The sequence below is a fragment of the Bubalus bubalis genome, chromosome 21 (assembly GCF_019923935.1).
Source record: "Bubalus bubalis isolate 160015118507 breed Murrah chromosome 21, NDDB_SH_1, whole genome shotgun sequence".
NCBI lineage: Eukaryota > Metazoa > Chordata > Mammalia > Artiodactyla > Bovidae > Bubalus > Bubalus bubalis.
In genome coordinates, this window is record NC_059177.1 from 17,297,032 (window position 1) to 17,312,006 (window position 14,975).

Sequence of the window (14,975 nt, forward strand, 5' to 3'; positions counted from 1 at the left end):
ATTCAGAACATTTTATTATTTATTTATTTATTTTTTATTACTATATATTTTTATTGAATAACTGTGGTGTTGAAGGAGACTGTTGAGAGTCCCTTGGACTGCAAGGGGATCAAACCAGTCCATCCTAAAGGAAATCAGTCCTGAATATTCATTGGAAGGACTAATGCTAAAGCTAAAGCTCCAGTACTTTGGCCACCTGATGGGAAGAATCAACTCACTGGAAAAGATGGTGATGCTGGGAAAGATTGAAGGCGGGAGGAGAAGGGGACGACAGAGGATGAGATGGTTGGATGGCATTGCCGACTCAGTGGACATGAGTTTGAGTAAGCTCTGGGAGTTGCTGATGGATGGGAGGCCTGGCGTGCTGCATGCAGTCCATGGAGTCGCAAAGAGTTGGACACGACTGAACGACTGAACTGAACGTATTAATGACTATCTTAACGTGAAATTCCAGGGGCAGCAAACCTGTAGTGCTTGATTTCATTTTTACGGAACAGATCTTATTCTGCCTTGAGTGCGTGTGAAATGGGTTTAATCTCCAGTAGAATGTAGCAACCTTTGCACATCTGCATGGGCAGAATCTGGGGTCATACAGCAAAGGAGTGAATGCTGGTGACTTTGGGCAAGTCACCTCCCGTATCGGTGCCTGTTCCTTCACGTGCAGTATGTTATGGATTTGCTGAGGGGTTTACTGAGTGCTTATTATCATGCTCCGTGCTAAGCTTAGCTTCATATTCTTACTTGAGTCCCCAAGAGCTCCATCATTCCTGAGGGCCCCTACCCTGCAATATTTTTTTTCTCACAGCACTTATCATCTGCTATCATATATATATAAATTTCTTATTTTGTTTATCTTTCATCTTCCCCTCCTAGGGTCTCTTGCTTTGCACAGTTCCAGAAGGCATCATTCATGATGCAGTCTGAGCTCTGCCTGGGGCTGATTTTACTGAGATTATTACCATGACTAGTGCTGACTTCCCAGAGTTGGGTGATGTGGAGACTGGAGCTCCAGAAGTGAGGAATCTTTTTTTTTGCCTAGTTTGATCATTGCCATGTCCCCATACCCAGAACGATGCCTGACCTATATTAAACTTTCTGAAATACATGTTGAAAGAAAGAATGAAATCCTCCCAAGAGAACCATTTTACTGGTGAGGAAACTGAGGCTCAATGAGTTATTGATTTGCCCTGCGTCTAAACCCGTGTCCTGAGGTGCCTGGGTTTCCAGCAAGCCTGCTCCCGACGGCTTTGCAAAGCTGCATGTCTAAGACACTTGGCATTGTCCCTGCCGCCCCATAATGCTCCACAAATATTAATGAGCTTGCCTACATGGATCAGCCCCTCTCCTGCGCTAGACAATCAGGCAGAGTGACGAACTGTCACACAGCCGTTGCTTGAGAAATTGAATTAAATTGCATGTTGCAAAGAAAAGGTGGACCTTTTGGAGTTTTTGGAGGAAGAATTCCTAACCCAACTGCCAATGGTAGGAGTCTTCAGGGGCCTCTCAGGCCTCCCCAGCCCAGCTCTTTTTCCTGCCTCCTTCCCTTTTGTGAGCCTTTCTTCCTCTTTTTGCTTGCAGTGAGTTCTGCTCTCCAGTAGGCTACAATGTGTCAGTTGTTATAAAATCCGGGAGGTGGAGCTTGGTGACGAGAGCGGTGGGGGAGCACTCGGCCAGCCCTGCAGGGCGTGCAGTCCAGCCTCCGGTTCACGGAGCTTAAGCCTTGCAGCAGGAGAACTTCCACCTCGCTCTCCTGGCTTTGAGCCTCACTGTATATCGGAGCAGAGGCGCCGAAGGGAGGGAGGATGCGAGATGATCGGCCCTTTGGCAACCTGACTATCTCTTTAACAGAGCCTTGGAAAACCAGCCGGAGGCTGACTGCAGGACCAAGGAGGCGCCGCGCCTCTTGTGGATGTGTGTGTGTGTATGTGTGTGTGTGAGAGGGTGAGCGGGTGTGAGGGTGTGTGAGTGTGCATCACGACTGCGTGTGTGCATGGCTGGATGAGTGCGCCAGTGCACGCGTGAGTGTGTGACTGTGTGTGTGTGTGTGTGAGAGAGAGAGAGAGTGAGAGTGAGTGCTCTTGGTTATTATTTTTTTGGAAGAAAAATCTTGAAAATCTCGGGCAGGTTACCGTGCTCCTAGGGTGGTGGTTCTTCTGCAAGAGGAGTTGACCAGACCAAGCTACTTGAGACATTTTTCTCGCCAAGTAAAGAGAAATTTCCTCTGAGAACGAGAGGGATTTTTCCGCTGGCTCTGCAGCTGAGTAAAAGAGATTAGCCCCCTACACCTGTGAAATCGACCAGAGCCGTGTGATTACTAGGGTTGGAGCGAGGACTCGGGAAGAAAAGGAGCAATAAATCCAACAGCCTGTCAGTGCCTTTGGCCACATTGGAAGATGTCATCTCAAACTAAGTTCAAGAAAGACAAAGAGATCATTGCCGAATATGAAGCTCAAATAAAAGGTGAGAATTGGGCTGGGGAGTCATGCCTCCCCTCCCCTTTCCTTCTCTTGCTTTGGCTTTTTTCCCCCCTTTTCCTCCCTGCCATCATGAAATATTGTTATGCATCAATAATCTTATTGTGAGGAGGAACAGTGGCAGCTGCACAAGTCCGGACTGGTTTCGACTGCAGAGAGCGCTGGCGCTGGGAGTACAGATTGTAGAACGGGCGGCGATCACTGCATTGCAGGTGTGTGAGGAGGATCCTACACCCGGCTTTAGGAGTGTCTCAGATACTCCATCATCTTGGCTGTGACATGTTACTCTCAGGCCATTTTGACAGTCACTGCCAAAGACAGTCACTACCTCTTCTCCCCGCCATGCAAAAAGCCCCATAATATGATGTATGTTTTTTATGATCTGCTTTTTTTTTTTTTTTTTTAATCTCTTTCTCCCTTCTGTTTTTTGTCGTTGCTTTGCCTCCACCCCTTTCTCTGGTTTGGAATTCACATGCATATAATGTAGGAAGCAGCATCCCTGGGCTGCACTTCTTTGTCGGTGACTCTCGGCTGGCCTGGGTTGCCATGGATTAACTGTTATGGAGCATATTGATCCAAACTAATGCAGGCATTTAGGCATAAAGAGGGAGCTCAGTGCAGAAAATGGATTGTCTCGCAGTGTGCGGCCCCCATCACCGTCCGTACACTAGTGTTTAGGGTCATCAGCCTTCATTGAAAGCCAGCAGTTCAGTGTGCCGGCTGGTAGACGCTGCCTGGCTTCTGTAGTGTCAGGGAAAGCCTGCCAGGAGGGTGAGATGACCTCTGGCTGCTTGTTCCAGCTTTAGTACCACTCACGGGGTGCACACTCCTCTCAGAAGCCGCTCCCTAAATCCACACTAGCAAAGGGAAAGAGGAAACCAGACACATTTGCATAGACAAATTCAGGTAGATTCCTTATTCAGGCCAGACTGGGGCTTCTCGCACCCTTGTGAGCCCCAGGCTTAGCTTTGGCAAGGAAAACATGAAAGCACCATCCACCATGCTCACCCTTTCTTTTAGGATATACCCTAAGGGAAGCCTAGGCCTCTCGGCATCTGATTTCTTTCTGGTCATGGTTCTCCTTGCTGTGACATAGGGTGTGTTGTGGTCTCTTGTAGAAAGGGTAAGAACAGAGTACATCTTCAGGGGGTGCTGAAGCCTGCCTACCCCCCCGCCCGGGACTATTGAGCAAGTTGGTTATTTGTTGCTCTGGTGACCTGAGGTTCCACACCTGCTTCTAGGTGCCGCTGCTGCTCAAGGCTCAGTGACCCAGGAAGTCGGGTGGCCTCCCCAGGAGCATCAGGGAGGTCGCGCATCACAGCTGCTGTTCATGCTTCAGAAGCTTGGGAAACTTTGGGAGGGGAGCAGCCCATCAGGGGAGAGCTTTGTTTTTTTCCAGCCTTGCCAACCGTCTTGTACCGTTTAGTTCTGGTCAAACCCAGCATGCAAATCACCTCTCGGTAGACCCCAGGGAGAAATGAGCAAGAAACCCTGCTCTTCCCTGGGCTCCTCCTCTGCAGTTTTCAGTTCAGGGTGGAAAACAGTGACTTACAATGTTTCAGCCTTGCTGAAAATTTAGAAATCCACCCTTTTATTGGTCAGAGATCTGAATTATCTGACTGCTCAATACAAAAGCCTGCACACTTTTCAGGGAGTTTATGTTCTGTAAGACTAATCTGGCTGATTTTTTTTTTTTTTTTCTTTAAAAACTGAGTTTCCCATGAAAAATGCCATCAGAGAGAAGGGTAGGCCGAGTTTGGGACAGTTTGGGGTTTTTATAAGCATCGGCTTGGTAGGAAATGTACTTATCTCATTTTTGAGGGATTGCTACTACTGGGACCGTGAACTCTGCTTGGAGATCAATTAAGCATTTGTAGCTCTGAGTGATTCTTTTACTTTTTACCTTTTGCGTTTATTTTAACATCTAAATAGCAAGGGCAGGGTAATGCATTTCAGCAGGAAATTTGTCCAAATGATCTTATCTCTTCTAAACTCTAAATGTTTTTGCATTCTGGTTAAAAGAATTTCATTTTATTCCTCTAGGGTTGACACCCACGCCATTTAGGTCAGGATGCTACTGTGCCTGCAGTTGGAATCTTTTCTGTCAAAATTTTATTTGTTCATCATCATTATCATCTATTGATGTGTGTTCAGGGCTCAATAGTTTCCATGGCTCACTCCCAGACCTCGCCCCTCTTGGCTTATGCAAAGTACAGACAGAGTTTGTAGGAGCTCAGTTTTAGAGATGAGGAAACTGAGGCCTTGTAATGTTAAATGACTTGCCCAAGGTTACAAGGTGGGAAATGTGAAGGCAGTTGGTTTCCTTCCAGGCCCAGCGTCCCCGATACATTGTTTGCCTGAAGCTGCCCCTTGAAGGACTGATGTCAGTAGCAGATGGCAGTTTTGTGGTGGGGACCGGCTGCCTCCCAGTCTCAGTCCATTGTTTACCCTCTTACTTGCCTCCCTTGCCTTTGTTGCTAGCCTCTGAAGAGCGTTTGACCAGTCATCAAAAATAATGCCTGACGCCAATTACCTTGGGTATCATTTGGCCAATTTGGCACAAACATTCCACCTAGTCTGATGGATTTTGTCCTCTGTGCATTTTGTGAGGGGGCTTTTGATTTTTAAAAGTGATACTGAGTTCTTTGTTGGCTTAGTCCCTTTTTTCTCTTTTTGAAGAATTTACTGACTGGAACAACGGGGACTGTTTTCAAAGTTCTTTTTCCTATTGTGAAAAATGTCAGACTCATGCCTTCTCTTGCCTAATCAGACCCTCGAATCCCTTTGATTATATACGTGTGACACAATAGACACTATATGCTTGCACATTCCCAGTGATGGGAAACTCACCACTTCCCAAGCCCACATATTCCATTTTTAGACCACTCTGGCTGTTGTAAGGAGTTTTTTTTATGTTGGGTTAAGTATGTCTCTCCGGAGAAGGCAATGGCACCCCACTCCAGTACTCTTGCCTGGAAAACCCCATGGACGGAGGAGCCTGGTCGGCTGCAGTCCATGGGGTTGCTAAGAGTCGGACATGACTGAGCAACTTCCTTTTCACTTTTCACCGTCCTGCACTGGAGAAGGAAATGGCAACCCACTCCAGTGTTCTTGCCTGGAGAATCCCAGGGACAGGGGAGCCTGGTGGGCTGCCGCATATGGGATCGCACAGAGTCGGAGACGACTGAAGTGACTTAGCAGAATTATGTCTCTCATCCAACTTTTGGTTCTATACCTTGGGACTTCATAGAACGAGACAGATGCTTTTTCCCCCATGAGTGCCCATTGGATATTTGCAGACTCTGATCATCAACCCTGAACCGTGATTCTCATTTGCTCATGCAAGGTGGTTCACTGCTGCTTTATCATCTTAACTCTCTTTTGGATCTTCTGCCTCCTGGGCTGCAAACTCCAGGCCTTTGAGTGCTTGGCAGAGAGAATAAGTGAGTGAAGCTGGCCAAGTAAGATCATTTGTGGCAGTTGGCCTACCACCTCAGCCAGGGCAATATAAGAAGGGGGGTGGTGATTATGATTGGCCTGAGAACACATGTCCTGTTTCAAATGGGCAGTCACTACTTGGGTTCAACCAGTTGTTACCATTTAGAATGTAGGCCCAGCCAGATCTTTCAGTTTTTCAACAGATGCCATTAATCTGGATTAAAGCTTTATGCTTTTAAAGAGATTTTGCCAAATGGACCTGCAGAAGACTGTACTGTCAAAAATCTTCTTTAAATGTGGTCAGAGAAAGAAAACAACATCACTTCCTAATTTATGGTGTATATAATGCTTCTATTAATGTAGCTCAAGGGTTGAATTAGCCCTTTTCACTGCCCACTCTCTCATTGCACCATATATATTGTATCTGCTATGTTTCTCCAACCCACTGGGCTAGGAGCCTCATCAGAGAGAAGAAAATGAAATTAATTTAATATGACTTGTTCTTGGTGACCCTGTGCTGGCTCCAAGTGGATATTGCTTCTTGTCTGAGATGTTTACAAGTTTTCCTTTATGAACCTGTTCAGGAACCCTGCCTGAGAGTGACACCATATTCTCCAATCTGGAACTGGCAACTCAAACTTCTTTCCCCCTTTGAAAATCAGAACATTTTCCCATCTCCAGCTTTTTGGCACTTATCCTATCTTTCACAGTATCCTCAAATATCACTGATAGTGTTTGGTAATCTTATTCACAAGCATTTTCCAGTAACCTGGGTTCTAATTCATCTTGCTGTCAGGTGTAATGGTCTGTTCTGCATTTATTCAGAGTTCAAATTTCCATTTCATCCTAATAGAAAATGAAAACAGAAATTCAGTGATTGACTTCAGTGTTTTTTTTTTTTTATTACACATCCATATTCATTTTAGGCCATCTTTTTAATGGCATAAGTCTAGAATTGAGGGGAAGAAGAGCAGGTAGTGAAGACGATCACAGAGAAGCATTTATTTACTCACTCACTTATACATTCACTCAGTGAACACTGAGCGTCGACTTTGTTCTTAGCCTTGTGTTGAGTGTTGTGAGAGATGCAAAATATATGATATATCCTTAACTTCCAAGAGTTTTCTTGGAATATGGCAATAAAATCAGTGAAGGAAAAGAAAGAAAAATCTAAAATCTAGAAAACTCCCAATTTATCATGAGAATGAATTTAATCTTAAAGAGATTATGCCATAGAGTGATTGGACAATGACCTTAAGAGCCATCATCACCTTCACTGGCTTCAGTGAGGAAAGTAGGCTGGGTTGGGGAACAGTGGGGAGTAGTGGGGACTGTGGATGACTAGGGAGCTCATTTAGAGGCGGCAGCCCTGCTCAGCTCTCCTGTCATTACTGTAAGCCCAGAGTGGTTAGTTCTTTCAGTGTTTCCAGAGCATCTGGATTTCAAAACAAAATCTCCTAGTTTTTATTTTAAATATTTAGAAATTTAACTTTTAAAACATTTTAAAAATGGGGTTGTCTTTTCCATTATTGAGCTGTAAGAGTTCTTTCTACATTTTGGATACAGTTCCTTATGAAATACAAGATTTGCAGAATTCCATTCTGTTGGTTATCTTTTCTCTTTTCTGATGGAGTCCTTTGAAGCACAAAAGTTTTTAATTTTTATGAAGCTTTATCAATTTTTTTCTTTCTTTCTTCATGCGTTTGGTGTCATATCTAAGGATTCTTTGCCAAATCCAAGGCCATCATGAAAATCTCCAAATTTTTAAGAGGTAGCGCCAGTTTATAAGAAATACTTTGCTTTTTGAATGAATCTGTCAGTAGGAAAGCTTCAGCCCATGCCCACCAGTCTTCAACTTCTGGCCTACAAGTTGAAGTCAATAAAGGGTCTTGCTGATGAGGCCTCATCCAGTTTACCTGTTTCATCTTAAGGTGTTTTCTCTATAATAGGCCTGTGCTGCCATAACCACATTAGAACAATTCCTTGTCTCTGACTCCTCCATACTTTTTCCCACCTCCAAATATTTCCCCATTTGTGCCTTTATTCTGCTTAAAATGTCTTCCTTCTCCTCCCACCCCCACTTTTTTTGGTTTGGCCAACTCCTGACTATCCTTCACTGCCTGCTCAAATGATCCCTCTTCCATGATGCCTTCCTAATAACTCTTCCAGGCAGAATCATATCTGCCTTTCTCTTCTGGACTTCATTATCCTTCATTACAATTTTGTGTTCAGTATTTGGGCCATGAACTCTTGAGAAATGCTTATGGTCATTTTCATTTCCCCCATGTGATTGGTGTACAATCAGTTGAAGCAGTGGCTAATAATTACTAACAAGAAGTTTTACTTTTCTAACTCACAGCCAAGCTCAAGCTGGAGTTATATTTTCTTTGACATTTGTCTTAGCTTGGGTCGCTATAACAAAATACCACAGGCAGCTGGGAAGCTTAAACAACAGACATTTATTTCTCACAATTCTGGAGGCTGGGAAGTCCAAGATCAAGGTGCCCACAGATTTGGCTCCTGTTGAGAGCATGCTTTGCTGCTTGTAGCCTTCTTACTGTGCTCACATGGTCTTTCCTCTGTGTGTAGAGAGAGAGCTCTCTGTCCTCCTCTTCTTAGAAGGGGACTAATCCCATTATGAGGGCACCACTCTCATTATCTCATGTGAACCTAATCACCTCCCAGAGGCCCCACCCATCTCCACACATCATCACGTTGGAGGTTAGGGCTTCAACATGTGAATTTTAGGGGGAAACACCAAGCATTCAACCCCTAACAACATCATATTTTCTGTTCCATTGAAAGTAGGGGTTTTATTTGTTAAGGGAATATTCTTCATGGTTTGATGAATTTCCTTGTTTGTCCCTGATAGGGGAGATATTTATCTATGAAGATTGGATGAAGGCTGATATGTTTAAAGCCAAGGTGATGTTTGACAAGGTGATGTCTATCATATTCATGGTGGGAAGTTGGTTGGGGAGCATGGCACATCAGGTGCCTCCCAGTCAGGAAATCAGTGGATCTGGGGTGTGTATTGGAGTTCTCACCACCAGAGTTTATATGTTAGAGGCTACTTTTCTTTTCCAGAAACCTCTATTATTTGTTCATTCATTCATTCACTCACCCATTCATTCAATGACTGTTACAAGCCATGCTTCAGGCTATACAGCTTTGTTTAGCGATGGGATGTAATTAATTTTTATTTATCTCTAAGTCTCAGTCATGCATATGGTGTCTCATTTTGTGATCCCCCAAATTCTGGAAAATAGTCATTATTATGCCTATCTTATAGATAAAACCTGAAATCCAGAGAAATACGTTGTATTAGATTGCACAGTGAATAGTGGCAGAACTAAGGTTTAAATTGGAGGGGTCTGACTTCCAGCTGTGCAGGGAGGCAAGAAATATGCCAGGGCAATTCTGCTTTGAAACCCAGGGGTTTCTTCACTGGGGGCCAGTCTGGAACGGGTCTTAGTCTTTGACTTCCTGCCTTTCCTAGCCCTTCCACAATCCTTCTGATGAAACCTTGCCTATCCCCCAATTTGAGGCTGCTTAGATGTGTGAGATCCCTCTCTCCCACCCCAGGAAGTCATCTTTGAAAAAGTGTCTACTAGAGAATTGATAGAGGCTCCACCAACCTGGAAACACAGAACCAGAAATCTTAGATGTCTGCTAGTCCAATGCTCCCACTTTTGTATTTCCCTCCAGATGTGGAGACTGATGTTCAGAGAAGAGTTCTGGCTTGTAAGCACTTCTAGACCATATTTCCATGAACACAAAAGCTTTTTTGCATGGTTCATTGCTGTAGCCTTTTGCCTAGCATCTCATTGGTGATCAGTAATGGTATTGCGTTGAATTGCTCCGGTGGGTGGGGCAAGCCCGGGTGGTGGTGGTTGCCTGGGAGGCAGAGCAGAGCAGTGCCTTGGAAAACACGATGAGGTGAGGATAGAAGAGGGTAAGGATTGGAGAGGTCAGGAGGACATGAGGTTAGGCTGGTTCAGAAACTGGGTCCTGTCCTTGTAGCTGCCAGGAAGTTGGGGGGATAGGGGCTGACTATTAAAGGTGCTGAGTTGAAATTCAGAACCTCTGGCCTAATACAGGCCATAGCAAGCTGTATTCTGGGCTCTATTTCCCTTGTAAATGATTTGTTCCTGATGGCTTGTTGGTGTTTATAAAATTTCTTGGCTGGCCCAGGAGTGGGGTTTTGGCTCTGTTCTCTTAATTTGTTTAATCATTAGGCCAATTTATGTTTGGAGTAGTGTTCCCTGAGGTGTATTCCATGAAATTGGATGTAAAGAGGCACTGGGTGGAAAAAAATAGTTCTGTGGTCAAATAGGTTTTGGAAGTTCTAGTATGAAGTGAGTTAAATAGTCTTGTTTCCCACAGGACTTATGGGAACCTTGATTGTGTTAAGTATGAACTGCCAAGAAGGGGCCGCAGATGTTCCTCAAACTTTATTCAGTCTTGTAAACCTTCATGGGATATCCACAAGACTGAGTTCTGAAGATTGACAGTGTCGGGCTATAGTTTGTGGGTTATCCAGTTTCTTTCTCTTTTTGCCTTTTACCCAGTTCCCTAATTTTTATAGTTTCCTAACAGGATAGTGTGGAGAAGAGAAGAGATAAAACAAATGTGTATCCAGCTCACATAAATGATTTCAATGTGGTGTTTTGAGGTCACTTAGAAAATGTGGGTTTTGACATTTCCAATTACTGAGCACTCAACCATTGATTTAAATGGTAATTTGGTGACAGCTCTTTCTGATCCATATGTGTGGCATGTGCACGTGTGCCCAGCTGTGTGTGACAGTTTAGGGGGTGCCCTTAGCTGCAGGCAGCGTTCAAGGGGCCTTGAATGGACCTGGGTGCCACCCCTGAGATAGCGCAGTCGATGCCAGGTGATAATGGTGCAGATGGACACGCAGACACCCGCAGCCTGTGGAGCCTCAGAGGAAGCAGTCTCAGCCCCAAATCCAGGTGCAATAAAAATATGATTTTCTTTATTTTTCTGTAACTTGACTTATATTTCACATCTCTATTCTGCTTGAAATGACAGAAATAAATCTAAGGGAATTGGGGGTTTCTTATTGCTTTCTCTAGCGTTGTGGCCCAAGGTCCAGGGGGGCTGGGATAGTTCCAAGGGGACATCTGTTGTGGTTTATCATCAACCTACTTTGGCAACTACTAAGATATCCTCCTTCCTGCTGGGTCCGCAGTGGTCAGTCCTGCACTGATACTTCTCTGTTCCGAACCTGAGGCCACTTTGCCCTTTCCCCTCCTCAGCTCCTTCTATGAGATATGCAGGCACCAGGAGTCATCCTGAGGCTCCCATACCATGCTGGGTCATGAGAGACTCCGGACATTTGTCTCAGGCTCGTGTTGCCACTTACTTCTCCTCCAAGGCCTCCCTAGGGTGCTGCCTGGGGAAGTGGCCCTGCTCCTCCAGCCTCAGATTCTGCAAATTATGCAGGCATTCTGTCATCACCTACTCTCCCTGGGCTTGTCTAAAGTGAGATAGGGTGGGGATTATTTTCTTACAGATCCCTAAAAGCTACATACACCTTGCCTTACAGTCTCCTGAAATCTGTATCTGTGTGTGGAGGAGGGAAGGGGAGGGGAGGGGAGGGGAGGTTAATAGGGGTGGTCCCCTGGCTCTTTGTCATCAGAATTTCTTTCAGATCTTTTGTCCATAATCCACATTCTTTCTCTTCTCCCTGAGAACTAGGGTTTTGAAAGTCAAAAGCCAAGAATTGACTCTTTCCCTCTATTATCCCTGAGGCACTGAACAGAGAATGCCCTCCTTGCCTGAGTAATGTTCAGGAAATCTAAGGAAATATGAGAGAAAAACCATCAATACTCCATCCCTATCTATACTATCCTGCCCCAGGCCATCACCACCTCTTGCTGGGACCATGGCAATATTTCCCTATCTCAGAGTTTTTCTACCTCCGCACTACTGATGTTTGGGTCTGCATAATTTTTTGTTGTGGGGGCTGTCCTGCACCATGTGGGATGTTGAGCTGAATCCCTGACCTAACCCACTTGATGTCAGCGGCAACCCCCCCTCCCCCCACAAATTGTCACAACCAAAAATGTCTCTGCTAACTGCTAACTCACTTCAGTCGTGTCCAACCCTGTGCGACCCCATAGACGCCAGCCCACCAGGCTCCCCTGTCCCTGGGATTCTCCAGGCAAGAACACTGGAGTGGGTTGCCATTTCCTTCTCCAATGCATGAAAGTGAAAAGTGAAAGCAAAGTCGCTCAGTCGCGACCCCATGGACTGCAGCCCACCAGGCTCCTCCATCTATGGGATTTTCCAGGCAAGAGTACTGGAGTGGGGTGCCATTGCCTTCTCCGACATTGGCAAATGTCCCCTGGGGGTGGGGAATAAGCCCTAGTTAATGCCACTGAAAAAGTGACAAATAGATTCAAGGTATGGATCTGATAGAGTGCTTGAAGAACTATGGACAGAGGTTTGTGACATTGTACAGGAGGCAGTGATCAAGACCATCCCCAAGAAAAAGAAATGCAAAAAGGCAAAATGGTTGTCTGAGGAGGCCTTACAAATAGCTGAGAAAAGAAGAGAAGCTAAAGGCAAAGGAGAAAAGGAAAGATATACCCATTTGAATGTAGAGTTCTAAAGAATAGCAAGGAGAGATTAGAAAGCCTTCCTTAGTGATCAACACAAAGAAATAGAGGAATACAATAGAATGGGAAAGACTAGAGATCTCTTCAAGAAAATTAGAGATACCAAGGGAACATTTCATGCAAAGATGGACTCAATAAAGGACAGAAATAGTATGGACCTAAAAGAAACAGAAGGTATTAAGAAGAGGTGGCAAAAATACACAGAAGAACTATACAAAAAAGATCTTCATGACTCAGATAACCACGATGGTGTGATCACTCACCTAGAGCCAGACATCCTGGAATGTGAAGTCAAGTGGGCTTTAGGAAGCATCACTACAAACAAAGCTAGTGGAGGTGATGGAATTCTAGCTGAGCTATTTCAAATCCTAAAAGATGATGCCATGAAAATGCTGCACTCAATATGCCAGCAAATTTGGAAAACTCAGCAGTGGCCACAGGACTGGAAAAGGTCAGTTTTCATTCCAGTTCCAAAGAAAGGCAATGCCAAAGAATTCTCAGACTACTGCACAATTCCACTCATCTCACACACTCACAAAGTAATGCTCAAAATTCTCCAAGCCAGGCTTCAATAGTACATGAACCATGAACTTCCAGATGTTCAAGCTGGATTTAGAAAAGGCAGAGGAACCAGAGATCAAATTGCCAACATCTGCTGGGTCATCGAAAAAGCAAGAGAGTTCCAGAAAAACATTTACTTTTGCTTTACTGACTATGCCAAAGTCTTTGATGTGTGGATCACAACAAATTGGAAAATTCTTCAAGAGATGAGAATACCAGACCACCTGACCTGCCTCCTGAGAAACCAATAAGCAACAGTTAGAACTGGACATGGAACAACAGACTGGTTTCAAATCAGGAAATGAGTACATCAAGGCTGTATATTGTCACCCTGCTTATTTAACTTATATGCAGAGTACATCATGAGAAATGCTGGGCTGGAGGAAGCACAAGCTGGAATCAAGATTTCCGGGAGAAATATCAATAACCTCAGATACGCAGATGACACCACCCTTATGATAGAAAGTGAACAACTAAAGAGCCTCTTGATGAAAGTTCAGTTCAGTTCAGTTCAGTTGCTCAGTCATGTCTGACTCTGCAACCCCATGAACCGCAGCACGCCAGGCCTCCCTGTCCGTCACCAACTCCCGGAGTCCACTCAAACCCATGTCCACTGTGTCAGTGATGCCATCCAACCATCTCATCCTCTGTCGTCCCCTTTTCCTCCTGCATCAGGGTCTTTTCAAATGAGTCAGCTCTCTGCATCAGGTAGCCAAAGTATTGGAGTTTCAGCTTCAACATCAGTCCCTCCAATGAACACCCAGGACTGATCTCCTTTAGGATGAACTGGTTGTATCTCTTTGCAGAGGAGAGTTAAAAAGTTGGCTTAAAACTCAACATTCACAAAACGAAGATCATAGTATCCAGTCCCATCACTTCATGGCAAATAGATGGGAAACAATGGAAACAGTGAGAGACTTTATTTTTGGGGGCTCCAAAATCACTGCAGATGGTGACTGAAACCATGAAATTAAGACACTTGCTCCTTGGAAGAAAAGCTATGACCAACCGAGACAGCATATTAAAAAGCAGAGACATTACTTTACCAATAAAGATCTGTCTAGTCAAAACTATGGTTTTTCCAGTAGTCATGTATGGATGTGAGAGGTGGACTAAAAAGAAAGCTGAGCACCAAAGAATTGATGCTTTTGAACTGTGGTGTTGAAGAAGACTCTTGAGAGTTGGACTCTTGAGAATTGGACTGCAAGGAGATTCAACCAGTCAATCCTAAAGGAAATCAGTCTTGAATATTCATTGGAAGGACTAGTCCTGAAGTTGAAACTCCAGTACTTTGGCCACCTGATGCGAAGAACCGACTCATTAGAAAAGACCCTGATACTGGGAAAGATTTAAGGCAGGAGGAGAAGGGGATGACAGAGGATGAGATGGTTTGATGGCATCACCGATGCAATGGATGTGAGTTTGAGTAAGCTCCAGGAGATGGTGATGGACAGGGAAGCCTGGTGTGCTGCAGGCCATGGGGTCGCGAAGAGTTGGACATGACTGAGTGACTGAACTGAAGTGAATGCCACTATCCTCTGATCTCCCTGCTTCTTCTCTTATCTTCAGAGTCTGTTCTCCCCACAGCAGCCAGCAGTAATCCTTACACAATTTAATCATGTCACTTCCTAGTTTCAAACCCTCTGGTAGAATTTCACTGCTCAAGAATTGAATCCAAATGCCTGGCTGAGCTTACGAAGCTGTGCTCTGTCCATCTTGGTCACCTCACCTCTCCACTCTCCAGGTCCTTTGAATTCTCTAAACTTGTACCCACTTTGAGACTTTGCACGTAACTTTTCCTTCTTTCTGGAACCCTATTAACCCTGTATTGTCACATGGCTGGCTCCTTCTAGGT

The 14,975-nt window shown here is 44.7% G+C and overlaps 1 protein-coding gene across 4 annotated transcripts in view; it reads left to right on the top strand.

The window, feature by feature from the left end:
• Window positions 1-977: 977 nt before the first annotated feature.
• Window positions 978-14,975, top strand: part of SRGAP3 (SLIT-ROBO Rho GTPase activating protein 3) — a 247,457-nt gene continuing 233,459 nt past the window's right edge. For 2 of the 4 annotated variants that reach the window (XM_006070759.4, XM_044933455.2), the window contains exon 1: window positions 978-2,460. In XM_006070759.4, coding sequence (XP_006070821.3) covers window positions 2,394-2,460 — 67 coding nt within the window. In that variant the 5' untranslated portion in view covers window positions 978-2,393. The remainder of the gene's footprint in view (window positions 2,461-14,975) is intronic. The other 2 variants (XR_006547179.2, XM_044933456.2) reach the window with 2 other exon arrangements.